Genomic DNA, 12,087 nt, shown 5'->3' on the forward strand with positions numbered 1-12,087 from the left:
AAATCTAACTAGTTTCCTTGCATCTTCCCATAAGAATTAACCAAATATTTTGTATATCTTGGGTTTCTTTATTTTTCATTTCAATTTTTATTTGAGTTTCAGGGGTACATATGCAGGTTTGTTACAAGAGTATATTAGGTGATGCAGAGGTTTGTAGTACAATTTAACCTACCACCTAGGTAGTGAGAATAGCACCCAGTACATAGTTTTTCAGCTCTTGCCTTCTTCCTTCACTCCTCCCTCTGGTAGTTCCCTGTGTCTGTTATTCCCATCTTTATGTCCATGTGTACACAATATTTAGCTAGAACTTACAAGTGAGATTATGTGATATTTGATTTTCTGTTTCTGCGTTAATTTGCTTAGAATAATGTCCTCCAGTTGCATCCATGTTGCTGCAAAGGGCAGGGTTTCATTTTTATGGCTGTGTAACATTCCATAGTAGGTGTGTACCACATTTTTTTAAATCCAATCCACCATTGATGGACACCTGGTTGATTCTATTATTTTGGCTACAGTGAATAGTGCTGCGACAAACATTTGAAAGCATATGTCTTTTTGATAGAACAGTACATTTTCCTTTGAGGATTCAGTCAGTAATGGGATGCTTGGACAAATGATAGTTCTTTTTTTAGTTATTTGGTAAATCTCCAAACTGCTTTTCACAAAGATGGATGCATCACATTACTGGACTTCAAGCTGTGCTAGAAGTCTGCAGTAACCACAACAGCAAGGTATTGGTACAAAAAAACAGACACATAGCCCAATGGAACAGAATAGAGAACCCCAAAATAAAGCCACACACCTATAACCAACTGATACTCAACAAAGTCAACAACAACAGCAAAAAGAAACAAGGAAAGGATTGTTTATTCAATAAATGTATTTCTTGTTTAAACTGTGCTGAGGAATCATGATGGAGTCTTCTCCTCCCCATCTCCCTGTCATCTTACCCTTTGATTGGAGACAGTTCTGAAGGAATCCTCTTATCTACTTCCTGGAATGCTGTTCTTCAACTGACTAAAACTGCTTTAACAGTTAATTTTTACTTAGGATGGCAATTCACTTCTCCTTTTTGATATTCTCTGAGCAAAGACTGATCACAGATGTAGTCTCAGGTTGTAGTAGAGTATGCATGATAATACAGAAGAGATATGCCCAGAGAAACAGTTAATAAAAGGTAAAAAAAAAAAAAAAAAGAGAGAGAGAGAGACTGTAATGTGTTCAACTATGAAGGTGTTTAAGAAGTCAGAAATTAACTCTCATTTAATCTGTTAAATATTAGAAAAAAACATATTTGCAAGTAAGGGGTAGTTCTTCGAATCCTCCCTAAATCTTAACCTCCCTGAGTGAATGATTTCACCCCAAACTCGTTTTCTCTGCACCATGCCAGGACTTCATTGTGCACACCATGCATCCTACAGTTTCTTCAGGGTGTCAGGCACCATCTGCCAAGCGCTTCATTTTGGATGGCTGTCTTATCTTTTCAAGAAGTCTGTGAACTACTGAGGGTTGATTCAAAACTTACTTTCTTTGTCTTAAATACTTTTGCAAAGGATAGAAACATGCAAGTTCTGTTCATGGATTTGTCAGTAGTAAACTGTGGGATTTGGGAAAAGTTCCTTATCACACTACACTGTCGCTGTCATAACTAGCTGTCTTCCCCCGTCTCTCCTGCTGAGCTCTAAATTATTTGAAGTCAGATACCTGCTGTAACTTATATCACATCCCCAAAGCAGAAAGCCCAGCAAACGATTTTTCTTTTTTAAAAAATGGCACAAAATAAATTTTTGTTCAAGAAAGTAATTAATAACATTACTATGTTTGTAAGTCTGATTTTCTTTTTTAAATTTTTATATTTTATTTTACTTCAAGTTCTGGGAAAGAAAGGTGCCAATAGCCAGTTTGGGTCTGACAGATTAAGTCAAACACTCTAAATTCCTTAGTCACTCTAAGTTCCAAGAACTCTAAGTTCTAAGTCCTGTTTCTTCAGTGTGGGAGAAAAATGAGGACAAGTTTTCATTTTTCTACCAGATTTATTATTTCAAAAAAGTTTATCATTCAGCAGACATGATTCCAAAAACCTTTACAGAAGGATCTCTTCACTTCCTATGAGAAAAAGAAATAATTTAAAAAAACATAGGAAAGAATTTTGTTAAAGACATGCAAGTTATAAAGTTATACCACCAATGGGAACATACACAATTTTAAAAGGAAAGACCACATGCTATGTTTAAATATACCCTGCTGAGGTGAAGGAGAGAAACATCCAAAAGTGAGGGTTCGTAGTCTTACGGCCACTTCTAGGCCAATATCAGATGAATCTCAAAAGGGGTCTAAATGAAAAACTTTGAGAGAAGAGCAACGTGCTCTGCACTGACCAGAAGAAAGGCATTACTTCAGTATTTTCTGTATATGGCTTGATTATCCCTTATCCAAAATGCATGCTACCAGAAGTATTTCAAATTTCAGATATTTTTGTATATTGGAATTCAGCAGTATACTTACTGGTTTAGCATCCCTAATCCAAAAACCTATAATTTGAAATGTTTCAATAAACATTTCCTTTGAATATCATGTGGGCGCTCACACAGTGTTGGATTTTAGAGCATTTCAAAATTCAAATTTTTGGATTAAGGATTCTCAGCCTGTAGACCTAGAGTTCTTGACTAAAATGGACTTTCAGTACCCTTTCCTCAACCTTCCCACACTCCCGACCATACACATGTACCTGCCCACAGACATTCATACAGTTTCCTTATTTTAATGTCCTGGGAAGAGGTAGAAACATCTTGTCAAAGTCACTCTTTCAGTGGTGGGCATCTGCGCTCTACCATCTGGCTGCTCAAATGAAAATCGAACCTAAAAGAGTAAGGAAAGTCTGTAGCCCTTTTTTTTGCTGAGTTTTTTTCAAGAATTTCTTGAGTTATGCCAAAAAACTACAACAAATATAGCAAAATAAGTGACAAAAACAAAAAGTACTTCCATCAGCAACAAGTATAACCATATATGTATGTAAGCATTGAATGACCCTCCTCAGGGCATTTTAAATCTGCTGCTGGATCTAATAGCCATGAGAGACACAGGTAAATTAGAGTCCATTCATTTGTCTCTGCAGGGCAGGAGCGGGGTGAAACTAAATGATTGTTTTCTCAAGGCTGTGGGTCTTAATAGATTGGATTAGGCTCCTGGGTTTGTCCACTCTCCAAAGAACTCCAAAACTCTTTTGGAAAGAAGGGCATTATTGGAAGATAAACTTGTCTGGATCTGCTTTCTATGCTTCCAATTGCAATAGCCAAGCATTCAGGGAAGTAGAGTGAAAATAGCATCCACTAGAGTCTTACCTTGCGGAAAATTTCCTCCACATCACAGGAACAGGCATATTCTTGCATATGTTCAATGAGTCTTCCAATAAAAACAGAGCCCATTGTGGGATGTCTCCAAGAAACATTATCTATGGATAAAGCACATTTCAAATCTCAAGACTGGCTCTTGCCTGAAGAAAGAGAAGAAACCCTAGTATTTATACTCCAGCTGAGGGATGTTTGAAATCATAAATTTAGTAGCAAATAAGGAAAAGGCGGAATGGGGTAGAGGGGAGTGATTGGGATTTGGAAACGAAATATCTAAATGTGCATTCCCAAAGTGGTATTACTGACTGTGATTTAAGTTAATTATGCATTCTGATATTTAATAGACTCAGCTAGCTATACAGGGGATGGTAATAACTCCATAGACAAGAGGTATCTGAGGTCACGCAAGTGTTTGAGATAACCCAGGATATGCAATACTCAGTCTACATGGGGTAATTATATTATCAAATTCTCAATTTATGTACTTCATAAAAGATTAATCAAAATTAAATAACATTGACAGTAAGATATTTACACACAAAAAGTTAACTATAAAAATCATAAAACAGAACAAAAGTAGAAATCTAGGAGGAGTAGATAAGGAAATAAGCACAGTATATTGGAGGAAAAAAGTTCTTATGAAGAAGAGAAATATTAAAGAAAAATATTAATTTATTACATAGTAGACACAGAAGTAATGAAGGCATAAAATTATGCAAAGGAAGTCATAAGAGAAAAGCAGCAGCAATAGCTCTGTATATAATGACAGACACATTCTTTAATGACACATTTTAGCCAGTTATAATGGTCATAAAGTATATATTGATAATAAAATTCTATTTAGAAACCCAGCTATCTCAGCTAAATGAAGCCTTTAACTGAGACTTGTTCTAGTAAAAGGAAGTAAGTGAAAGATATCGTGGAGACAGATATCTCTGCAAATGTTTTGTGAAATTAAGGAAGTAGATAATTATTTTTCTTCAGGAGATCACTATGATGTGGTTGGGATTGGCACAGCAGAATGTGGAGATAGGTTTAACATGGAAGTTATAGATAACTGAATTGGAGTTTCTGACAGTCATCTAGAAGGTAGGAGTAAGGAAAGTGAAAGAAAAGAAAGACACATAAATCAGCCAGATTGATACTGAGAAGCCAGAGGCCTACAAAGAGCTACTTAGAGAGCGGCGAATGTCATGTGGAAGGCTGGGATCAAAGGATACTAACGAACAGTTCTGTCTTATATTAAACTCTGCTATACGTACTCAGGCTGAAAATATATGGTGTTTTTGGGTAGTGTCATTGTTTCTGATCATTGGGAAAAAAAAATTATTGAGTTCTACATCAGGTCATGTTCAACACAATGTAGAACCAAGCTTCTTCTGAAAGAAGATATCTCATTTTAGAAAATATTTTAGAAAACTTAACTATTTGAGCAGAGGCAGGGCCTTTGGGCCAGAGGTGACCAAGAGAATGCAAGTCCTCTCAGGAAACTGCCAAAGGTGGTGAATGAAAGGATTTAAATAATTTTTATTTAAACCTCGCTTAGAAAAGTAACTGAATTAAGTTATCAAATATATACATTTTAAATAATAACAGTTTTTTAATGTGTGCTTTATTTTGTGTCGTGCCTAATATTTCAAATATATTAATTTATTAAATCCTTAGAAAAATAATATTTATATTCACATATTAGTGAGCAATTCAAGGAAAGCCCGAGGAGGAACTAGTGGAACTGTTTTACAAAATACTAAATGTCTGGGTCAGTCAATAATAGCAAGATTCTTACTCCAAAGCATACATTTAGAAAAATTCAAATATATTCTGTCTTACACACTTCATGCTTCTAGGTAAAACCCACTTTAATTTAGGGCCCCAAAGTGCCTCGCTTGCTGTTCTACTTTTCGGAACCTTGCTCTTACTCTTCTCCTATAAATATTTGATGTCTGGGCAAATTGGACTAATGAATGATCTCAACATGGCAGAATTTTCTATGCAGAGTCAGATTCTCATGTACTACAGCACATACCGTCTTCCATTTAATTCTCTGCTATCGCTCAAAGTTCCAAAAATATTTTGAAACATAGATGAATTCTTTAATTAGTAATGCATTGAACAGATATGCAAAATCGATCTCTTGGATAAAGGGAATTCTGTGTATAACTTGGAACAAAGCTTGAGTTGGTCTTGAGTTGTTAATCACCACCTCTAGTGGGTTATTGTCACTTTTTGTATTGATAGCCCCAACAAAGATGTCCTGTGTAGAAACCTGTTACCTGGTGTGGAAGAGCAGAAAGCGATAAAATCCTTCTCTATGTGGGCTTTCTTAATAGCATCATCCTCAAACTCTTCTGTAGTTGGTAAAGATAGGTTTCCAGAAACTCCTACTGAATCTTTAAACCACACCACACCAGGGTTGCCTGGAAAGACACAATTTGATTTGTTACTACTACCAATGGCTGAGAAGATGTTTTCCTCCTAGCCTCTGTTCAATGATATTTATTAATGTGTTTGCTCTATCATTAATTCACATGCAAATACACACATGCATTTCAGTTACAATCTTTTCAACAATGTTTATCTTTTCTAACCATCAAACAAATTGTAAAAATTTCCAAACATCAAAATCTCAAGCTTAAATATGGAATAAATATCTACCAACCAGCCATTCAATTCACAGAAGCTGCATTCTTGAATACTGACAGTACGTGTTCTTTGACATTAAAAGACAAACCAAAAGAAACCAAAAATTCTTGGATGCATACAGAGTAGGATAGTATTTGATTGTCTGGTGTTCTCAAAGGCATCAGCACTCACCACCACGGCAGGCCTGGATGATGATCACCTTCGGTTTGTCCTTCAAACTTGGGCAGTTCTTGGTATTCAACATGTTAAAGATTGCATTGAGTTGTAATACATCTGGGACTTGCTCAGAGTGTTTCTTCCCACAAATGCCTTCCCGAATACCATGAGACATGAACACCAGGAACGTGCTGTCAGAGGTCTTGTGCTCTGGGCGGTGTGCAAATGCCTTCAGCTCTGTAGTCATGTCCTGAAAGAGACCGTATCACTGATTTTCGACTATGTAATTAACTATCATGGTACCTTGGAAAGTCAATAAATAAATACTTAAGAAGTTTCTTAAGGAATTCCATGACAAACAACGGGGTGCCAAAAAAAATTTAGTCTTAGTTTCAAGAAAGGTGAAGGAAAGTGTTATAGGAAGTCATCCAGAGTTATCTTGTAGAGAGACGGTGGCATTACTGAGTCAATAAAACATTTCCCAATTCAGTTATACCAGGCTTGTGCTGAATGACTCTTATGTTACAAAGGACCATGTAGTATCCAGCACTCTCTCATGGCAAGTTTGTATTTTAGATTATCAAGAGATTACATTTCTTGGTCTTACAACCAAGCTTTCTAATATTATTTAGTTATACGAAGGACATAACCATTGTTTCTGTTGTATAATAGAACTTACCGAAGCAGTGAGATTTTTTTTCACATCTACGCTGTACCCCAGATTTTGTAGCAGCATTGTCATGCCTGTGATGTCAACCTCAGCTCCAGTTCTTCTAGGAATACTGTCAAATTCTTCATTGCAGATAATGAGAGCAAGACGTGTGCGGCTTGACTTGTCCATTATTGGATAAATCTGTAGGAAATGCAATTTGAATGAACAGCCTTGTTCTTTCCAATTAAATATTTCCCTTGCTGGTTTATGACAGCTTCCCCTTCCTTAGTCCTATCAAGATACCAAACCCCATGAACCATACATTGAAAAGGGGGAACAGAATTGAATGCTGCTTCAAGAGTATGCATGGACATTGCAAATGCCCAGATGGCAGCTGAGCTTCTGACTTCATTGTTCTTGATAGGTAGGATTTTGAAAGATGCACAAGCTTTGAAGCAAAAATGACTGAATTCTAAAACTGATTGTTCCAATTTCTGATTGTTTTTCTTTGGGAAAAATATTTAACAATCCCCTGTCTCAGCTTCTTGATCTCTAAAATGGGTTGTGTTTAAGGTTAAAAATTATGTATTATCATGTGCAAAATGCTTAGAACAATGCCCATTCTTAATAAGCATTCAATAGCTGTCATCACTGATGTTATTTACCCAGGAAGTGGATCCAATTTGGACCTCTTTCTATAAACCTGGGATTCTAGGATATAGAAATCCTTTATGTAAGGGGAGCAGAAGTATGATTCTCCAGAACTGCTCAATGAAGTTGGCTCTAAGAATAAGCCACGCATTTCAGAACTGCCTGAAGTGTTTCTTTCACCCCACTCTATCCTTGGGTTCTGAGCATGGCACCTCTGCCGACTTTTGTTTCCATATCCTTTGAGCTTCTTCTAGGGAGCAAAGCTTGACATTCCCTTCTGAGCCTGAGGATGTGGGCATAGCTGGGTTGTCCTGCACTGCCTGAGGAGCTGCAAGAGACAAAGAACATCATGAACAGTGGCATCCCTGTTTGTTCCGCTTTGTGTTTGTTACAGCCTCACCTATGGATGAAGCGACAGAAGAGGAAATGCACTCTGAGGAGGACAATCCTGATCTACATCATTAACACAGCTGAGTGAGTTTGCTCCTAATGGAGCACATTTCAAGCAAGAGATTTCCAGGTATGCATTACAAGTATCTTCTTTCATATTTCAGGATCAGCCTTTCTACAAGCATTTTAGATACTAACATAGAAAGGGAAAATTTAAAGCCTATACCTGATAAAACACTCAGAAAACAAACAATGTGTGAGATAAAATAGTTAGAATATAAACTTTTTTCAAAATATTCAAACCCTAGGATAAAATTTAATGGGATCAGGTCTTAATTTAATCTACTAAAATATTTTTTAAAATACATGTTTATCTTTTTATTTATTTACTTAATATACATGGTAGTAAGCACTAGGAATATCTTTTAATGAATCTTTGTCCTGTCCTTCAGGATCTCTTCCTTCTATGTATACATATGAAAGGACAGGAATATTGAATATATGAAGTAGAATGAAGATATAATGATAAATGCTAAAATCAAGGTACACACTAGATGGATTTATAGCACTAAACATTCATTGCACAGACACATGAGGAAATGCTTTCACAGAGTTTATGTGAGAAAATCCTTGAGCCTTTTATTTCATCACAGGTTCAACACAATCCAACAATGTGATGTCCTTGTTAAAGAAATTAATGTAACCTTTGTTTTAAAATAGAAATAAGTTTTCCAGATGTGTGGAGGATCTTTTAGAAGCTATTAAGGCAAAAAATAATATTTAATTTTAAAAACAAATTTGAAAAATGGTTATACAATCAGTTAGATAAACAAAGGCAGCATGAAATGTGCTGATGTGGAGAAGAACTAATTAGAATAGATATATTGGAAAAAATTATAGAATAATCATTTGTTGGATAAAATGTTGGATTTCTTCATAAAGAAGTGTGAAAACAATAGAAAAAAACTAAATAGAAGTAGTTAGGTTATTTTTGAGCTATTTTTTCATAGTAGAGAATACAGTATTTCTTTATATATTGAATATCCCATCCTGTGAAACATTTAAGAAAATATTCATGATACCCAACCTTAATAAATTCAGTAGAGTAATATCTGAACTTGATAAATAATTTGCATTCCTAGCCTCTACATTGCTTTCAGATATAAGTTTATTTTAAGAGTGCACTATGGGAATAGGGGTTCTTTAATAAAATAATAGAAGTAGAAATAGAGAGACGGTTCCAAATTTGAGAAAAGCCTGCATAAAACTTGGCCATGGGTTGAATGCTAGAGGTGCATGAGAAGAAAGGGTCCCATATGAGTTTCAAGTTCCTGGTTTGAACAACTGGTGGCGGTGGCACCAATAACCAAGTTACACAAAACCGGAAGAGAAGCAGGGTGTGGAAGTATGGCATTTTCAGCTCTGGGAAAGTTTAGAATAAGGTGTCTCTGGGAGATGGGAGTGAATATTTCAGTAGGCTTAAATAATGAAGTTTGGTACTTATTTGGGTAATCAGGATTTGAGACACAGATTCAGAATTTTTAATATAAATGTGGATAATGAAGCTGTGGAAACAGTTTCTACAAAAGCAGAATAGATTACGAAAAGAAAATTATATGACCAATCTATGAGAATTCTCCATAGCCCATTTACCCACGTTTGATCCTACAAAATTAATGTCAAGGAAGATGTGGGTCAAAGAATGCTCTTCCTTTAAAAACAGCATTACCTGGAAAGGAAGAAAGTACTCCTTGAGAGTCTTGCATATTAAGGTAATTTCCAGATGTTTGATCTATGAAAAGATAAAGGGTATTGAAGTAGTCACTTATCATCTCTGGAAAACTTTACCCCAATCTGTAAAACACTCCCCACTAAAAATTTCTCCCATAACACTGACTGACTGACTGACATTAAATAATGTTCAAGATGTTCTTTAATTTAGAGAGTGGTGGGAAGTAGAAAATGAAAGAGGCATTGATAGAAAAATACGTGTTTATTACACATAGATGAAAACAGAAACATCTGCGATGTCTGCTTAGACAGGCATAAGCTTTCCCTAACCCTTAGAACAGAAGGCTTTTGCTTTCAAAGAACATCTCCCTCTGAAGTGGCTTTAGGAATTGCCACAGACATCAATGACTGGGAATCCACCAGAACTCTCATCCTCACCACGTGGTAGGTCCAAGTGGTCATGAGATTTGGCCAGCTCAGTTCCTGAGCCCTGTATTGGGCCTGAGGAGGGTTGCAAGTGGAGGATTTCCAGGCCTCACAGCATGATCCACAGCCTGGTAACAGGCAACTGGGTGATCTTACTCAAAGAAAGTACAAGAAGGCAACTGGAGGAATGAGCCCATTAGAAATCTTCACTTTTCTATACGTTCAGTGTGTTCTCTGAGTGTATCGCCATCATTGAAATATATTTTATTCTTTTGGGAGAGGAAAATTTTGGAGAAAAGTTATAAAAAGTATTCGATTATAAACCTTAAAGCTTCATGTAACTTTACAACTACATAAGTGCCTACAGACCCCTTGCACTCAGCAAAAGTAAATCCACAGGTAAATATTTTGCCTTGCTAGGAACACTGGAAAACACAGCATGAAGGTTTTCAGATGGTTCTCAAGAGCTTCAGTAAAGGAGCTACCACATACTCAGAACAGGAAATGAGCTTTAATCAGAAGAGTGCCACTGAGGATGAAGGAAAAGAATCAAAGGAGAGTCAAGGGACATGCAATAGGGACCCTGCTACAGAAATATGGCCCTGAAGCCAGAAATAAGAAAGTTTTCTTCAAATTAACATGACTAGTAAAGAAATCAAATGTTAGGCATGAAGACAGGTCCTAGGTGAACTTGAGTGTAAGTCACTGACCCTTACCTGCTGAGAGTCCCAGCATCCCTGCCAGGTAACTGTCTTCTTCACAAATGTATGTGATGCAAATTTGGCATGCCTGTGCCCCTTTCGGAATAACGGAGTCAATCAAAGCTCGGGTCTTATCCATAACTGTAGCATTTTCACGTTTTACTTTCTCCATCTCTTCCTGGTTCAGCACCCTTGTCTGTAATAATTCATCCAGTAAGCCATTTATTGTACCTTCACCCATGGAACGTATAAACAGCTTTCTCTTCTCCTTCAGGACCTTGTCTGTTTGGAGCACAAGGATTTCTCACATCGTGAAAACAGCCTCATATTCCTCTCACGTCATCAACAGAAACTAACCTCATTTAGATTTCATCAGTGAAATGTCCCCCTCCTCACAGTTGGGTAATCCCTCTTCTTACTGTATCGCTGTCCTACTTGTTTCCCTCAATAGTCTCCATACATGTGCATGGAGTGACCTGAAGACTGAGTTTACCATTTCCACATCAGTCCCTGGAAAGCAGAGATCATCCTCTTATGTCCCATGTTTATTTAACTCTGATTAATAAAGTAATGAAGCAGAAATAGCCCATTTCATTTAGGAACCACTGCTGCTAGTACTCCTCCTGTGCCAATTCTGTACCCTCTGTCAGACTTTCAACATGTAAGTAAGAGTTTAATTAAGATTGCAAAATGACATCAGGCTTCCCCTAAAGCCTCAGTTCCTTTCTGGGCTTGCCTTTCCTTTCTAAAGTCTGCAAGAATCTTCTAGTTCCTTCTCTCCTCCCTCTCCCCCCTTTTCCTTGCTTCTACTCAAGTAAACTTCCACAGATGCCAATTATGGCTTCCAGAAGAGCCAGCCCCTTCCAAAACTCTTTCTTCCCAGGGACCTGTTCTTGGAACAGTAAAAGACTCACCGGCCATGGCTTTTCTCTCCTCCCTTCTTGTGTGACTGAAACTGAAAGTATGCTTCGCCTTCCTTTTTGGCAGGGCCTGTACACGTATTGGGAAATACTCACTGTGCATGCATATGCATATCTTTATTTTTCTTCCCATTAAAGAATCAGAACTGTAGCCTGCATCAGGTAGTGTATCCGTGGGAAATTTTCTTCACCAGCCCTTGGATAGATCAGGGTAGGAGGGGAATGGGGCTTGGAGAGTAAGACAGGATTGAAAAAGTATGTGTACAATTAAATTCACACAGTGAAGAGTTTCTCAATCATTAGAAAGCTTGACGGAGAAAAGTAACACAACCTTTGGAGTATGTGAACCACTGTTCCCCTGACCCCACCTCATAGCTCTTAGGAAAGTTGTGGGTAATGTGTGTCCCTGTGAAACATTTTTGCTTTAAGAAATAGAAACATTTTTCACCAGAATTAAAGCTTTTCTT

At 37.0% G+C, this 12,087-nt stretch overlaps 1 protein-coding gene across 4 annotated transcripts; it reads right to left on the minus strand.

Annotated features, from left to right (window-relative positions):
* Positions 1–2,013: 2,013 nt before the first annotated feature.
* LOC101136563 (caspase-1) lies at positions 2,014–11,803 on the minus strand. Of its 4 annotated transcripts, none has more exons than XM_019037659.3 (10): positions 11,615–11,803; positions 10,716–10,982; positions 9,572–9,634; positions 7,665–7,780; positions 6,829–7,002; positions 6,165–6,399; positions 5,624–5,767; positions 3,342–3,451; positions 2,729–2,859; positions 2,014–2,106 (listed from the first exon to the last, which is right to left on the minus strand). In XM_019037659.3, exons 1-9 carry the CDS (start codon positions 11,751–11,753, stop codon positions 2,761–2,763), a joined length of 1,347 nt encoding a protein of 448 aa, XP_018893204.2. In that variant the 5' UTR covers positions 11,754–11,803; the 3' UTR covers positions 2,014–2,106; positions 2,729–2,760. The 4 variants fall into 4 exon arrangements, with proteins under 4 accessions (XP_018893204.2, XP_018893205.2, XP_063549562.1 ...); XM_019037660.3 differs by having other exon boundaries at positions 10,716–10,896; positions 11,615–11,769; XM_063693492.1 differs by lacking the exon at positions 11,615–11,803 and adding an exon at positions 11,058–11,481 and having other exon boundaries at positions 10,716–10,896.
* Positions 11,804–12,087: the final 284 nt, after the last annotated feature.

Source organism: Gorilla gorilla, chromosome 9 (genome assembly GCF_029281585.2).
Source record: "Gorilla gorilla gorilla isolate KB3781 chromosome 9, NHGRI_mGorGor1-v2.1_pri, whole genome shotgun sequence".
NCBI classification, from domain to species: domain Eukaryota; kingdom Metazoa; phylum Chordata; class Mammalia; order Primates; family Hominidae; genus Gorilla; species Gorilla gorilla.

Excerpts from the sequence above, each read along its gene's own strand:
- LOC101136563 (XM_019037659.3), bottom strand. The coding sequence starts at position 11,753 with ATGGGAAGAAAAATAAAGATATGCATATGCATGCACAGTGAGTATTTC. Across the intron at positions 9,635-10,715 it reads GATGCTGGGACTCTCAGCAG|ATCAAACATCTGGAAATTAC; the intron begins GTAAGGGTCAGT and ends ATCTTTTCATAG. Across the intron at positions 7,781-9,571 it reads AGTACTTTCTTCCTTTCCAG|CTCCTCAGGCAGTGCAGGAC; the intron begins GTAATGCTGTTT and ends TGTCTCTTGCAG.